General features: G+C 41.6%; 1 protein-coding gene across 7 annotated transcripts in view; it reads left to right on the top strand.

The window, feature by feature from the left end:
• The window catches only part of ARID4B (AT-rich interaction domain 4B), a 183346-nt gene that overhangs the window by 95752 nt on the left and 71518 nt on the right, over nt 1-16076 (top strand). For 2 of the 7 annotated variants that reach the window (XM_053382564.1, XM_053382562.1), the window contains exons 1-2: nt 130-411; nt 1542-1604. The exons of 1 other annotated variant lie outside the window; for it this stretch is intronic. In XM_053382564.1, coding sequence (XP_053238539.1) covers nt 1599-1604 — 6 coding nt within the window. In that variant the 5' untranslated portion in view covers nt 130-411; nt 1542-1598. Of the gene's footprint in view, nt 1-128; nt 412-1272; nt 1375-1541; nt 1605-16076 lie in introns of those variants that run through there. 4 more of the 7 variants (XM_053382561.1, XM_053382565.1, XM_053382563.1 and 1 more) reach the window with 4 other exon arrangements.

The raw sequence follows: 16076 nt of genomic DNA, 5'->3' as shown, positions 1-16076 counted from the left end.
GAACTGGCGAGAGAATTACATCAGTGTTTCGGAGAGCGGGGCTAATGGCGCTGAGAAGTAGGCGGGCCTTGCTGGTTTGAAGCCAATGGCGGAGAGGCAAGGCGGGGAGAGGGCGGGCTTGGAGCTGTCACTCACGCTTCGGGTTTTGGGGGAGGGTAGTGAACAGCTTGGAGAGGAGCCGCTGCTGTCGCCGTCGCCACCGGGGTTCGGACGGGCGGGATTGGCCCCCGGTGTCGCCGGGCGGGAGCCCTCGCCTGCCTTCGGAGCCAGGCCAGCGATTGCTCGGTAGAAGCGTGGTATTCGGCCAGGGGATCAGGTCCAGCGTTGGGAGGAGGCTCCATCCTCCTCGCCCCCCCTCTCCGCAGGTTAGGGGGGACCAGCGAGCAAGCGGGCGACAGCCGAGGAACAAAGGTAACGTAGCCCCGGGGAAGAACTCCCTGGCCCCGGTGGCCTCGGATGGCCGGCGGGGTCGCTCCGTGCAGGCGAGAGCCTTTTGCAGGGGCCATAAGGGGAAATAGAGAAAGGGGGGAAAGAGCGCTCCTGGTTTGTTGTTTTTCTCCTTGTTGAGGCTGCGGCGGGACTCGCCGATCGCCCCCCTCCCTCCTCTCCCGAATCCGAAATCTTTGGGTCCCTCGGAGAACGGAGCCGGGCAAGCGGGGTGGGAGGATAATGGCCCGGGAGCCGCCTTTGGAGGAGGCGAGATGGAGGCAAGGCGTCCCTTGTTTCTCCTTCGCTGACCGTCGCTTTCCTGGATTCCTCGATCGCTGACCAGCTCTGAGCAGGGGAGCTGCGGCTGTTGCCGAAACTCCTGTCGCGGAGTCAGCATTGGGGGGGGGCACGGAGAGAGAGGGGCATCGAGACAGGTTGCTGGGAGATATTTTGGGGAGCCGCTTTTCTTTAAACGGCATGGGGAGGAGCCCCCCATTCCACTCTTAGCTCCTTGTCCTAGTACAATGGAGAAGCCTCCCCTCCCGCAGGGAAGAGAGTGAGAGTGTGTGTGTGTCTGCATGGACGAGAAAGCGCCTCTCCGTCCTGGCTGGACACCCCGCAACCTGCCTCTCTCGTCTCCCTTATTCAGCGGCACCCCCTCCCCACTTTTTTGTTTGTGGGGGGCAGACTGCTAGGGGTGTAGGAGCCGCTCCCAGAGAGCCGAAGGCGGCAGGGCTCGTGCCCCCTCAGGCGGTACCCGGAGAGGGGGAGCGGACGGAGAGGAGGAGGGACGGGGACGGAGCGGGGGGGGGTTAAGAAGCGGTTGTTGTTGTGGCAAGTTTCTCCTCTGACAGAAATGGCGTCAAAGGCAGCGAGTGAGGGGGAAGCCGAGCCGCCGTGTGTGAGGCTCCGAGAGGAAGCGGGAGCTGGAGCGGCGAGGTCGTGGTTTGTGGCGGTGGAGAAAAGAGGGGCCTGCGTAGAGGGAATAGGAGAGGCAGGGGGTGAGGGAGGGGGGAGTATGGGGGGGGAGAGAAGCTCGTGCAGAAATGCTTCCCTCGCGGACCGCGGAAAAGGGGTGGTGCGGTGGCTTAGTGCTTTGTTTTAAATTTCAGGTCCAGCCTCGGCAGCTCAACCTCTTTCGGGTTTTTCTACTGCAGCCTGAGTTCATCATGAAGGTAAAAGCACGAATGGGGGGGGCGGGGGGTTAGGAACCGGCGGAGGGTTATGTCTGCCTCGGTGCGAGGACTGGAGCCGATTCCAGACCTCGACTGCAGGCTGTTTTCTGCCCTCCGGCTAATGTGTGTTGGTTCGGTTTTGGTAAACCCTCCGTGAACTGTGCTGAGAGCATAATATAAATCTGGTATGCTGGAGTTTTTCTGCAACACCCTTTCCGTGGGGATTGAGGACATGTCTGCCAGGGCCAGCCCTTGGTAGTTTGGTGGAGGAATAGGGGGCATTTGCTCTCCATCAGAAAGTATGAAGTGGGGCAGGAAGCTCCACTAAGCAGTTGTATTTAATCAGTTGGGGTTAAACAATAGATTCAGTTTACTTTTTTCGTACGAGCCCCATTGAATTGATATTTGTGGGCTGCTTGAAGGGGTATGTTTGGGAGGCAATAGCTGCAGCAAAAAAATTGCTGCAAGATGCAGAAAGAAATTTAAAACAGCCTTTCACTGTTGGATGCAGTAAGTGTTTGCATGACATGTGCCCGTTAACTGAAAGGCGCCGACAGCTGGTGGTCAGTGTCTTAAAGAGAATGTGATGGAAAAAATATTAATAATGCGTTCCTTATTTTTAAATCTGTACTGTCCACGAACACAGAACCTGGTGTAGCATATTATCTAAACATCCAGAACAAACCCCTTATCAAAGGCCAAATCTGGCTTTCAAGGCTTTACAAACCTGTTAGAGGCACTTACTGAATAACTGAAAATGGAATATTGCACAGTACTTGAATAATAAGTAGTACCTACCATATTTGTTATTAAATATTTTAAGCTACTTCCTCTGTTGAATAAGGCCTTTCTTGAGGGATGTGGAAAGCTACATCAGCAGTGCCAGAAACACTAACTTAAAATCAAATGTTTCATACAATTTAAATTGGAAATAAGCTCCATGGCTGTCTTCTCTTGATAAAATAGTTGTTTTTCGGAGAATTGGTGAGTTGATTCCAAATCTGTTTTTTTACATTAAGATTTCTTTTGATAATGAAAGTGAAAGAATAGTTTTTTTCATCTAAAGACGTATTTGTTTTAAAAATATGCAGCACTCATTCTTCTTTGTATATGCAAGTCTTATGTCAGATGAAAGATTCATGATCAGATATTGTGATTATAGCAAGCCATGGAGTTCTGAAGTATGGAACTATGCAGTTCACATGTTGTTGAAAATGTAAGAAATGTAGTGCAGTCTTCACTCTGTAACAACTTAAAACCCTGTCGGTGTTAAATATAAACACTTTCGAAAGTGCTGAGTGCTTTTTTTCAGTTTCTTAGGATATGTGTGTAAAATGAAAGTTAGTGTATTTCATACTTCAGAATGGATATAGTCAGGCATTTAGCATTTTAGTACCATAACATTATAGTTTTGGTCATATCAATCTTGGCACAGCCTGATTCTGTACATGCTTACTCTCTCTGCATTGGCCAATGCTTTTAGCATCTAAAAACTTGTCTGGAATATATATGTTTACTCACTGTGTTTCACTCTGTTCGGCAGAGCTTAATCCCAAATAAATGTTCATAGGATTGGTTTGAAAGAGTTGAAATAAAATAGATCACTCTGTTATAAAGAGGTTCAGATGTTATTAAAAAAAATCATGACCGAAACCTACTTTTTGGAAAATGCCCACTTTGCTTCCTCCCTGATTCTCATATGAGTTTCTTAAGAGGTTGAAGTAACTTCTGCCCTTTTGTGAAAGTATAGTTTGGCTAAAACAAAAAGCTGCAAACTTTTGCCACTCCATCGAGAGGCCTAGCTGCCGTATGGCTTTGGTTGCTGACAGCTGTAGTATAAGAGAGAGAATAGTTTGTTCATTCAGTATGCTGTGGCAGCATTGAATTCTGCATATCCTGCTTCAGACCTCATTCTGTTGCATGTCAGAGCTTTGATTAATAGTTGTGATACATGTGCACAGAAGGAAAAATAAAGAGCTGGCTAGTCAGGAGCTCACCCCGTAGCATGTTTAGCGCTGTGACTCATCTCCTTTTTGCCCTGTACTGTGGAAGAAGTTGCCAGGCTCTGTGGTATATACCGGTACCCTCTAGTACCTTTTCTTCTGTTTCACTGTGTCACAATTTAACTGTCTGCCTTTTTGCAAATGGCTAGCATATTGTTTAAAATTTCAGCTCTAAACTTTTAGAAAAGAACTCATTGTTTCCCTTTATATCATGTTTAAAGAATGTTTTATAGTATACCTTTACTACTGTAAGGGTAACACTAACTAGAATAATAGGTCAGTAAGCAAGGGTGGTTGTTTTTCTGCTTCTGTTAATTCAATGTTTTACTAGAATGAATGTGATCTGTAAAGTGATGTCGAAGGTAGTGCTTCAGTGGATAAAAGTAAGCAGTGAAATTTTTAATTGTGTGATAGAGCTCTACAGAGGTACTTCTGAGGAACTGAAATTATTTTTAGAACAAATGCCACAAGCTCTGACTAATGGGGCTACTGGCTGTTCCCTTAAGTGAAGGAGGCAGTGTTGTCTTTTTTGGTTCATGTTCAAGGGTATCAGTCTGGAAACTCCCATTTCTGTTCCCAGCTTGCTGTTTTGCTATTGCTTGAAGTTGCACAAGTGCTGCAGCCCTTATTGGCAACCTGATGATAAATATAATTTGAGTTGAACACGCTTGAATCTAGGCATCGTAAAGTAGGTAAAAATATAGTTTCACATTCCTGCTTATGGCTTAGTAAGTTGCCTTTATTATTAAGATTTATTGATACTCCCTAGGAGCATCTGTATGAATTCCAAGACAATTAGTCCCTTTGTGTGAATGAATGCATGGTATCAAAACTCATATATTATAGGTTTGTGATCAACTGAAAATCCTGAAACAGTGGATGTGCAAATATGTGTTAAATATATCTTACCCCATTTTAATCACATAGTGCTCTTAATAACTACATATTGATTAGCACAGTATGCCAGTGGACAGCATGAAAAACTGTAGTAATTTATTTGTTATGGGAATTATTATATATTTCCTTTGGCCTTCACAGTATGTATGATGGGAATTATTTCACATTTCCCTCGACTTCACAAATAGCCACTCATGCTAAGTTATAAGTGTACTTCAATAGAACAACTCTTATTGATGAATATATTAACTATCTAATATCAGAGGCAGTGCTTGCAACATATATTCCACTATAGGAGGCATTTGATAGAAGCAGCAGTCTTCAGTCTTTGAATCAAATTTTTATAAGGTTTGGTTCAGTATATGCAGCTTTCCAGTATAAAAACTAATACAGTATAAATGGATTGTTGGGTTTCTGATTCCTCCATAAATGTCTATTGATAGCCACTTGTGCGCCATCTTCTTTTAGAAAATGTTAGAAAATTTCATATGTCTGGCATGTGGAAGAGGATGTGTGGCGATGGGAACATTTTTTCATATCTGGTGGCAGTGTATATTCATTCAGACATTCTGGGTTGCAGTCATCATAGTGACAGATAAAGCCACCAATCAGATAATTAATCTAGATCCGTATATAGACAATCAATCTATAAATTTTAAAAATAAAATAAAAATTGGTTACTAACACGGAACATGGATGTGATCTGCTACTGACATATGAGTCAGCTGTATCAGGAAGCTTTTAATGTGTGATCTTTTGTTGTGTTCTTGTATATTCTGTTGAGAGTAGCTGGGGCAACCCAGTCAGATGGGCGGGGGAAATTTTTTTTTTTGTAGTAGTAGTAGTAGAAAACAACTTTGGATAATCTGCACAGTGATAGCACAGTGATAGCACAGTGAATGAATTGATGAATGCTTTATGCTCTTGATGCTATTGTTATTGTTGCTTTTTTTATATATCTGAAAGACACATAATAGACACATAAAAATAAAACATAAAGTCCTAAGGACAAATGGACATGTGCTGTTGCTCTTGTCTTAAAATTTAGTCATTAAAGGTGTATACACTGGCTATGTGGCACAGGTTGTGTGAAATATCTTTAATCCTGCTTGTGAAGAGTGTATGCTAACATTTATTTAGTTTATATATACACTCCTTCTCTTTACCAACTCCCTGCTCAATTATTTTTTATTATTATAAAAAATGACCTCTGCCACCATGCAAATCACTGATGTAATGAATAAGAGAGGCTGTAATTGTTTTCAGTGCTGTCTTTTTGTAATATAATACTATGAAGGAATATCAGCCATTTGTGGTGGTGTTTCTACACAAACAGCCTGAAGACAAATACTGTAGTACTATCATGCATTGGTTGAGAGCTCAATTGTTTTTGCAGACAATGTGCTGTAACCTAGTTAAGAATGTAGTAATGTTTTACTTTTCTTGCCAACTGTGTAGAAGCAAACACAGGATTAGAATAGGAATGCTTTTAAGAGTACATGCACTACAAGTAAGTTAAAGCAGGAAGGAAGGAAATACTTATGGGATGTTTATCTCTAGAACTGATTGTTAGGGTATGTAAACAAGCATTTCTTTAAAAAAAATGCTACTTTCATAACCTATCTAACCTGCCATTGCCCTATTTTTTTCTCTCCACCCCCTTCCATCTTCTTACATAACTCTAATGCAATAACAGAAACAAAATACTTACACAAAGCTATTGTGTGCTATTTTATAAGGTCTGTTGCTTTACAAAGAATAATCCAAGAGATCTGCTTTAATTGCAAAACACTGTGATGAAGAAATGTTTGAAATAAATTTGTTTAGTTTGTTTGCTACTAGGAGTTCACAAATCTGTTTGTGGTTGCCACCACCACATGCTTTCTTGAGACCAGTGGCAATTGCAGAGAACTCATAGAAGTGAAAGTTGTTTGCCCTTGCGGTAGACTTCAGTGGATGGTACGAACAGTATCTTGACTGCTATTACCTTATACAGTGATCCAGTAGAATGCGAGAGAAACTACTCCTTTCCTTCCTCCTTTGTGGAGAAAGGGAGGTGAGCTTCTCTTCTGTATGCTGGGATTATTTAGGAGAGGTCATTAGCAGCATAGCTTCCAGAAATATCCCAAGCCCCCCAAGTTATCTATACAGTAGACAAAAACTCTTTCCCTCCATGCTGACTTTGGGTGAGAAAATTGCTGGAAGTGCAGATTTCTGTACTAGAGAGGCAGACAAGACAATGTCTGGAACCTTATTGACTTATGTACATTAGGAAAGGGATCCCCAGTTAGAATTATTCTGCCTTAAATGGTCAAAAAATAGTGGCTGGCCCAAGGTCATCTAGTGAGCTTCATGACTGAGTGGGGATTTGAACCTTGAATTCCCATGTCCTAGTCCAACACACTGTACCACACTATACCACTCTGGCTTCCTAGAGTATTTCTGCTGTGGGGCAGCTATATAAATTAAGCAGGTAAATAAATATGGGGAAAGCAAAATATCACTTAGAGAAGGATATGAAATATTTTCTTGGAAGCTTGATTTTGTTTTATTCTGGATTGTTTTATTTGATGTTTTAATGTGTTGGAACCTGCTTTGAGATTTTTTCCCCCTTTAAAACATAGAGTGGTGTAGAAATGAATAATAATAATAATAGTATAAATTTCATTGCAAAAAAAAAAGGTGCCTGGACAAATGTTGTAGCACCATAACCTAGGTTTAAGATGTGCCATTTGGAGATTAGTTTATACAGTCATACCTTGGGTTAAAGTTGCTTCAGGTTAAATCTTTTCAAGTTGTGTCCTGCAGCAAACTGGAAGTAACGGAACGGGTTACTTTTGGGTTTCGCTGCTTGCGCAGACGCTCAGAATGAATTCACACGCATGCACAGACACGGCAAATCGCGACTTGCAGATGCGGGTTGCGTTCTGCTCATGATGCAAACGGGGCTCCAGAACGGATCCCGTTTGTATCCAGAGGTACCACTGTATATCCGAGTTTCTAACACTGCAGGTGGCTGCAGAGGGGAGGAAGAATTGGTGAAAATTGCATCCCTGCCCTCTTCCTCTTGTGTGAGTGGAACTCCCATGAGGGCAATTCTGGAGTCAACTGAGTAAGTTTAGTTTATAGGAAAGTGAGTCATTAAACTTCTTTTAAAATTCCAAATTGTTAAAGGGTTGAGTAGAGAAGTTGTTACCGTATTTCTGATTTTTTATTCTACAGAAAAAACTAACAAGAAATAGACAAATACCTGGAAGAAAATGTGGGGTTTATCCCAGTTAAATAAGAGACATTGTTTTGATGTTGTGTGGGTTTATAGATATAGATATATAGATATATAGATATATAGATATATAGAGAGAGGGGGGGGGGGAGGGAGAGAGAGAGAGATGTAATACAATAAAATAGAGATGGGGAAACTGCAGTCCTTCAGGAAGTGTTGGACCCCAGCTCTCAGACTAGAGTTCTGTCTAGTCAAGTTGAGTGGGATCAATTCCAATCTGTTACCTCCGAGGATGTGGACAGGCTGCTTGGACGAGTGAAACCAACCACCTGTCTCCTGGATCCTTGCCCATCCTGGCTTATAAAAGCTAGCCGGGAAGGACTGGGCGATGGGCTTCGTGGGGTGGTGAATGCTTCCCTCCGTGAGGGAGCCTTCCCAGACCCGCTGAAAGAAGCGGTTATTAAACCGCTTCTTAAAAAACCATCTTTAGATGCGGCCACGATGGCCAACTATCGCCCAGTCTCAAATCTTCCATTCTTGGGCAAGGTGATTGAGCGAGCGGTTGCCGAACAACTCCAGGCACGCCTGGAAGAAGCGGACCATTTGGATCCCTTCCAGTCGGGATTCAGGCCTCATCATGGGACTGAAACTGCCTTGGTCGCACTGGTTGATGATCTCCGGCGGGCTAGGGACAAAGGTGAGAGCTGTTTCCTAGTTCTGCTGGATCTCTCAGCGGCGTTTGATACCATCGACCATAACATCCTTCTGGACCGTCTTGAGGGGCTGGGAGCTGGGGGCACTGTCATACAGTGGTTCCGCTCCTTCCTCCTGGGCCGTGTTCAGAAAGTGGTGTGGGGGATGAGTGTTCAGACCCCTGGGCTCTCACTTGTGGGGTGCCTCAGGGTTCTGTCCTCTCCCCCATGCTTTTCAACATTTACATGCAGCCGCTGGGAGAGATCATCAGGAGGTTTGGGCTGGGTGTTCATCAGTATGCGGATGATACCCAGCTCTACCTCTCTTTTAAATCAGAACCAGTGAGGGCGGTGAAGGTCCTGTGTGAGTGTCTGGAGGCGGTTGGAGGATGGATGGCGGCTAACAGATTGAGGTTGAATCCTGACAAGACAGAAGTACTGTTTTTGGGGGACAGGAGGCGGGCAGGTGTGGAGGATTCCCTGGTCCTGAATGGGGTAACTGTGCCCCTGAAGGACCAGGTGCGCAGCCTGGGAGTCATTTTGGACTCACAGCTGTCCATGGAGGCACAGGTCAAATCTGTGTCCAGGGCAGCTGTTTACCAGCTCCATCTGGTACGTAGGCTGAGACCCTATCTGCCTGCGGACTGTCTCGCCAGAGTGGTGCATGCTCTGGTTATCTCCCGCTTGGACTACTGCAATGCGCTCTACGTGGGGCTACCTTTGAAGGTGACTCGGAAACTACAACTAATCCAGAATGCGGCAGCTAGACTGGTGACTGGGGGTGGCCGCCGAGACCATATAACACCGGTCTTGAAAGACCTACATTGGCTCCCAGTACGTTTCCGAGCACAATTCAAAGTGTTGGTGCTGACCTTTAAAGCCCTAAACGGCCTCGGTCCAGTATACCTGAAGGAGCGTCTCCACCCCCATCATTCTGCCCGCACGATGAGGTCCAGCGCCGAGGGCCTTCTGGCGGTTCCCTCACTGCGAGAAGCAAAGCTACAGGGAACCAGGCAGAGGGCCTTCTCGGTAGTGGCGCCCGCCCTGTGGAATGCCCTTCCAGCAGATGTCAAAGAGATAAACAACTACCTGACATTCAGAAGACATCTTAAGGCAGCCCTGTTCAGGGAAGTTTTTAACGTGTGATATTTTACTGTATTTTTGGTTTTTATGGAAGCCGCCCAGAGTGGCTGGGGAGGCCCAGCCAGATGGGCGGGGTATAAATAATAAATTATTATTATTATTATTATTATTATTATTATTATTATTATTATTATTTCTATCTTCTGGTCAGAAGGGGAAAATGTCTTAGTAATGTTTGGAACTTAGCAAGAGAATCCAGAGTGACAGATGTAGCAGGTATCTTGTCTGTGAATTTAAGCAAAATGATAGATTGTGATAAAATACAAAACCAGGAAAATGTTTTTGTGCCTTATTTTCCCTTTAGATTTGGACAATGATATGCTAACACTTTCTTCTTGGAAGTGTCATTTTCCCTAGGAGAAAAACAACTGAATTTGAATATGGATGCAGTTATTTTGCATATTCATGGTTCCTTGAAACATATTTTGTCCCAGCATAGTTCAGACTAGGGCTTCCATTGGGATACCACAAATAATACTTGTATAGTGTGAGACTACTTTGTTTGAAAACATACATGTGTAATGCAGCCTGTGCAATGTTAGCAGTTTACTAGCACTGTCTTGTTACATGCTGAAGCATGTAAGGATTTTGCAGAACAAATCTGACAAACTTTAAATTTAGATGCAGATATTTCAAATTCATACACCATATAACTGCTTCCTATGAACCCAGATAGTGTGTAGAATTACCAGGTCATAACTTTTAAAGAAAAGGCTGGTTCCATGCTGTTTTTATTGTAATTATCTGTACGTTTTAAAGTAGATCATATAGATAGTTTCAATTTTATTAATGTTTATTTTTTTTTAATTAATGCTTTTCCCTAGGTTTTTAGCTATTTTTATCCTGTCTGTAAGCCGCCTTGAGTCCATGTCTCCTGCCTTTTCCCCTGACATGGACTCAGGGTGGCTTACACATAAGATAAAAATAACTAAAAACCTTGGGGGAAAGCAATCATTTAAATAACCACCTGTAATAACAACAACCTGGAGAACTTCCTTTTCAGAGGCCCATAAATTACCTTACTACATTGAACATTCCTCTCCCCTCTGGCAACCTCTCAAACTTGTAGCTGGGGAGGCGGGCGAGAGATTAGCTCTGCAGCTACACAGTACTTCAGAAGCGCTTCAAGTGGCTCTGAAGCACAGTATGACAAAGATGAGCTACCACTTCCATTCTGAGCTGGAGAGTGGAGTGGTTCCTGACCTATAATGTCCGCAGAGTCTTGTTGGCTTCTAAGGCCAGCATGACCAGTATTCTAGCAGTCTCACTCTGTAAATCATGAGTAACAAACAAAGAACTAATAGGGAGTAATCCCTTCAAACCCCACTTCTGGCAGTAAATGTCTTCAATTAATGAAGAAACAAAGGGACACCCCAAGGGTCTCATTCAAAGTTAGTCCCTAACATGTTCACAATTAATTAACAGTTGAGCAGTATAGTTTAGTAAATGGTATACGGTTATTAGTGATAAGTTAGCGTTAAACTTACTGCTATCAAAATATGGCAAATGTTTTCCTAACAATTCACAGGTTTGCAACTCTGGGGATACTGAAAAACGAATAAAATTGCAAGTTGCTGGGTAATATCCAATTGTGTCTGTCTACTAGTGAAACTGACATCTACTTTTCCTTCATCTCTTCTACCTGCAACCCACCAAATCTACTTTGAAGAGTTGAAGGACTTTAGAGCAGATTTGGTGGGATGTGGGGGTAGGGAGGTTGGGAAAATCCACTTGTGCAACATTAAATATCACCCTCAGAAATATCAACCCTACAGAATTAGTGGGCCTAGAATTTTGTGTCAGATTTAAAAGGTGCTAAATCTAAGCCCTTATTGCAGAGGAACCATCAGGAGCACATCCTAAGGCTCCTGGTAGTTCCTTTGCAGCCATAGTTTTACCTGCTGCATCAGATGCCAGGCAGGTGGGCATGGTTGGGGGAAAAACAGCCTCATTGTGGCAGAGGTTCCCCATCTGTTCTGTACTTTGTTGCAGGTACGATGGGTTCATCCTATAGTTTTCTCTTTTGACCTGTTCAGTATTGTCTCACAAGCTTAAAACCCACTGCTGGCGTTGGTCTTAGGATTTTGCTCTGTAATGGCTTTCTGTAAATTAGATCTTTCTCTATCAGAACATGGACTTGTTTTCTCAGCAGTGAAACATATTACATTATCCTTTGATGGCAATAATAAATAACAGTCACTTTGCTTGTAGGCAAGTAGTGCACTTAAGTTGTAGTAGTGGTCTCTGGTACGTGTTTCTTCTCTCTGGTGTGGCAACTGCTATCTTTAACCTTTCTCTTGTCACCTTTTACTGAATTCTCTCCCTTGGGGCATTTGTAGTCCTTATATTTGCCCCCCTTTTAATAAATTGTTTAGAGTTCCTCTTGAATTTCCCTCTTGATCTATTCTATTCCTTTGATTCTTTTCCCTGTTGTTTAGCTTCTCTTCTTTTTGATTCTGTGTAAAATTACTCAACAAGTGCAAGGTTTTATCCCTCCAATCATGTCCCTCTTTTCTCACGTTCTCTAGATCATGAGCAGGAACCTGTGCATTGAAATCATGTACAGTGCCTAGTTAACTTAAAATCATGACTTAAAATGATGAAGAAGCTGTCTAGTGTAAATTATATACTATTGCAATTAGGAGAAGTGGAACTCAATTTTTCTTTGAACGTTTGTTCCTTTCTTCCTCGCAAAGATGGAGACCAAAGCCAGCTGCTACAGTGTCTGTCCTTTATGCATTGGCCTGGCTTCTAAATCTAGGCTATACAGTTCCAGAAACAGAAAAGATCTAAGCAGGGTTCACCCATGCTTTTCTTTAAAAGCAATAATGCCAAAACCCTGTCACCAGGGTTGTATTAGACTGATTTGGCATGATAAGTGGCTAGGCCTAAATAAAAAAGTAGAGATACTAATACATGCTTGAAAGTATCATACTTCACATTTGATATGGTCTTAAACATCTGTATGTTAATAAAATAGTAGAGTTACCCTGCCCCCCCCCCGAAGAAGAATAACATCGGAATATTATTCTTTTTTCTTGAATTTGTATGATTAATTCAGTTAATTTGTAAATAATTATTCAGATCAGTTTTGTAAAAAGCATGAACTAACCTAGACCCTGTGTTTGTCCTCTGAGTCCCTTTTCAATGTGTCCTCTCTGAGAAAGGAGTAGAGGGTGGGGGGATGAGAACAGGCCTTTTCAGTGGTGGCTCCGCACTTGTGGAATGCTCTTATCAATGGAGGCATGCCTGGCACCATCACTATCTATTTTTAGGTGCCAGGCAAAAACATTTCCTATTATCCAGGTTGTTAGCCCTTAGTCTAGAGTGGTTCAGGTATTTATGGCCTCTCTTATGTATGTATAGTGGTTCTTCCTTTGCTTCATTTTAATGAATGTACCAGGTTTTAAAGTTACTTTGGGTTACTTTTGTGAAAAAGCAACTAAAATTCAATCCAATAATGAGAAATAATAATAATACTGATAATATAAAATTAACTGATTTTACCATTCTCGGAGCACCTTATGCACTACTTACTCATTTTCCAGCTTTTCTATACCCATTGTTGGTACATCATGGGATTCTTGCTAGCATATTCATATCCCAAATAAATTTAAACACTTGCTGGAGCGTGCACACATAAATAGTGATTGTCTTGTTGTACAAAGAATGTAACAGCTTTTCAGGTTATATAACTTTTCTACAAAGATTTCATGTTTGGTTAACTGTCTTGCATGATTTGCTTTAGCCAGGAAGTGCAGTGTCTGTAGGTATTCAAAAATAACTTACCTTGCAGTTTCCTCTTTAATCTCCACCTAAGATAGTACGGTTTATCAAGATTTTGTATCTACCAGGGCCACTTAGTTCTCATATGATAAACATACATGCACAAAAAGGTAGAATCATATCACATGTGAACATCCTGGATTCAAATAACTTTTGTTTTATCTAAGATACATAGTAATATTTCAGATAAAATATGTTGTAAGGGAAATATACTCCATCATCTCTGTAGGAAATATTTTATGAAGGTACATTCCTGTTCTAACTTCCTGTATTGTGGACCTGGTACTTTATTTTTTTTTAAAAAAAATACCATATTTTTTGCACCATAACACTCACTTTTTTCCTCCTAGAAAGTAAGGGGAAATGTCTGTGCGTGTTATGGAGCGAATGCCTGCGGGTGGCGGGGGGGATCTGCTGCAGTCGTGAGCAGAGGATCCATGGTTCCCCTTCCTTCCCTCCTCCGTGGTTACAAAGCATGGATCACATGGATCCTCAGGATTTTTGCATTGGGCTACTCCAAACTCACTGTCAGATCACATGTCTGTGGCCACAGCATGAACCACAAAAATCATATATCCACTATTTCGTTTAGATTTTTTTTTCTTGTTTTCCTCCTCTAAAAACTACGTGCGTGTTATGGTCTGGTGCGTGTTATAGAGCGAAAAATACGGTAATATTTATTAGAGTTTCAAACAATCACAAAAATAAGAAAAAAAATAAGAAAACAAAAAAGAATAAGAAAAAATAAAAAATACAAAGAAGTAAAACCAATTAAAAACAAGTCAATCCTTCCATGTCTTATCTTTCATTTGCTTGTTTCCCTGACCTTCTCACACCTCCCTTTTTTGTATTCTAGTTCAATAGTTGTTTCAGCAAATCCTTACCATTTTTTCCTTTATCTTAATAGTTTATCTTAATATATTGTAACTTTACATTCTCACCTGTTAACAATCCATTTTTACATACCCCTTTGTAACATTACTGCTAAAACCACATAACTTCATTCCAACATCCTTCTAACATTCATTAATTTTACAATATTTCTGTAGATAATCTTTAAATTTCTTCCAATCTTCTTCTACCGACTCTTCTCCCTGGTCTCGGATTCTGCCAGTCATTTCCACCAGTTCCATATAGTCCATCAGCTTCATCTGCCATTCTTCCCGGGTGGGTAAATCTTGTGTCTTCCAATACTTTGTGATGAGTATTCTTGCTGCTGTTGTTGCATACATAAAGAGAGTTCTATCCTTCTTTGCCACCAATTGGCCGACCATGCCCAGGAGAAAGGCCTCTGGTTTCTTCAGGAAGGTATATTTAAATACCTTTTTCATTTCATTATAGATCATCTCCCAGAAAGCCTTAATCCTTGGGCACGTCCACCAAAGGTGAAATAATGTACCTTCATTTTCTTTACATTTCCAACATTTATTATCGGGCAAATGATAGATTTTTGCAAGCTTGACTGGTGTCATGTACCACCTGTATATCATTTTCATAATATTCTCTCTTAAGGCATTACATGCCGTAAATTTCATACCTGTGGTCCATAACTGTTCCCAGTCAGCCAACATAATGTTATGACCGACATCTTGTGCCCATTTTATCATAGCAGATTTCACCGTTTCATCCTGAGTATTCCATTTCAACAGCAAGTTATACATCCTTGATAATATCTTAGTTTTGGGGTCTAACAGTTCAGTTTCCAATTTTGATTTTTCCACCTGGAAGCCAATTTTCTTGTCCAAATTGTAAGCCTCCCTTATTTGAAAATAATGAAGCCAATCTCGCACTTTGTCTTTTAATTTCTCAAAGCTCTGCAATTTCAATTTGTCTCCTTCTTGTTCCAAAATCTCCCAATATTTCGGCCATTTGGCCTCCATATTGAGCTTTTTCTGGGCCTTCGCTTTCATCGGTGATAACCACCTTGGGGTTTTATTTTCAAGTAAATCTTTGTATCTTGTCCAGACATTGAACAATGCTTTCCTGACAATATGGTTTTTAAATGCTTTATGTGCTTTAACCTTATCATACCATAAATATGCATGCCACCCAAATACATTATTGAAACCTTCTAAGTCCAAAATGTCTGTGTTCTCAAGAAGCAGCCATTCTTTCAACCAGCAAAATGCTGCTGATTCATAGTAAAGTTTAAGATCTGGCAGGGCAAATCCACCTCAGTTAGTATTTTGAATTTTATTCTAGGCTTCTTGCCCTGCCAGACAAATCTAGAAATATCTCTCTGCCACTTCTTGAAACAGTCCATTTTGTCCAAAATTTGCAATGTTTGAAACAAAAACAACATTCTTGGCAATACATTCATTTTTATCACAGCAATGCAGCCTAGCAATGAAAGCTTCAAATTTGACCATATTTCTAAATCTTTTTTAACTTCCATCCAACACTTTTCATAGTTGTCTTTAAATAAGTTTAAGTTCTTAGCAGTCAAATTAACCCCCAGGTATTTTACTTTCTTAACCAATGTTAGACCTGTCTCCTTCTGAAACCTCTCTTTCTCCAATGGTGTTAAGTTTTTCTCAAGAACTTTAGTTTTTAACTTGTTCAACTTAAATCCTGCAACCTGACCAAATTCTTGAATCAATTCCAATACTCTTTTAGTACTAGATTCTGGCTCCTGTAATGTCAATACTAGATCATCTGCAAATGCTTTCAATTTGTACTGTTTAGCTCCGACCTGTATACCCTTAACCAATTGGTCCCTTCTAATCAT

This window comes from Podarcis raffonei, chromosome 3 (genome assembly GCF_027172205.1).
Source record: "Podarcis raffonei isolate rPodRaf1 chromosome 3, rPodRaf1.pri, whole genome shotgun sequence".
Lineage (NCBI taxonomy): Eukaryota > Metazoa > Chordata > Lepidosauria > Squamata > Lacertidae > Podarcis > Podarcis raffonei.
This window is presented reverse-complemented; position numbering and strand designations above follow the sequence as displayed.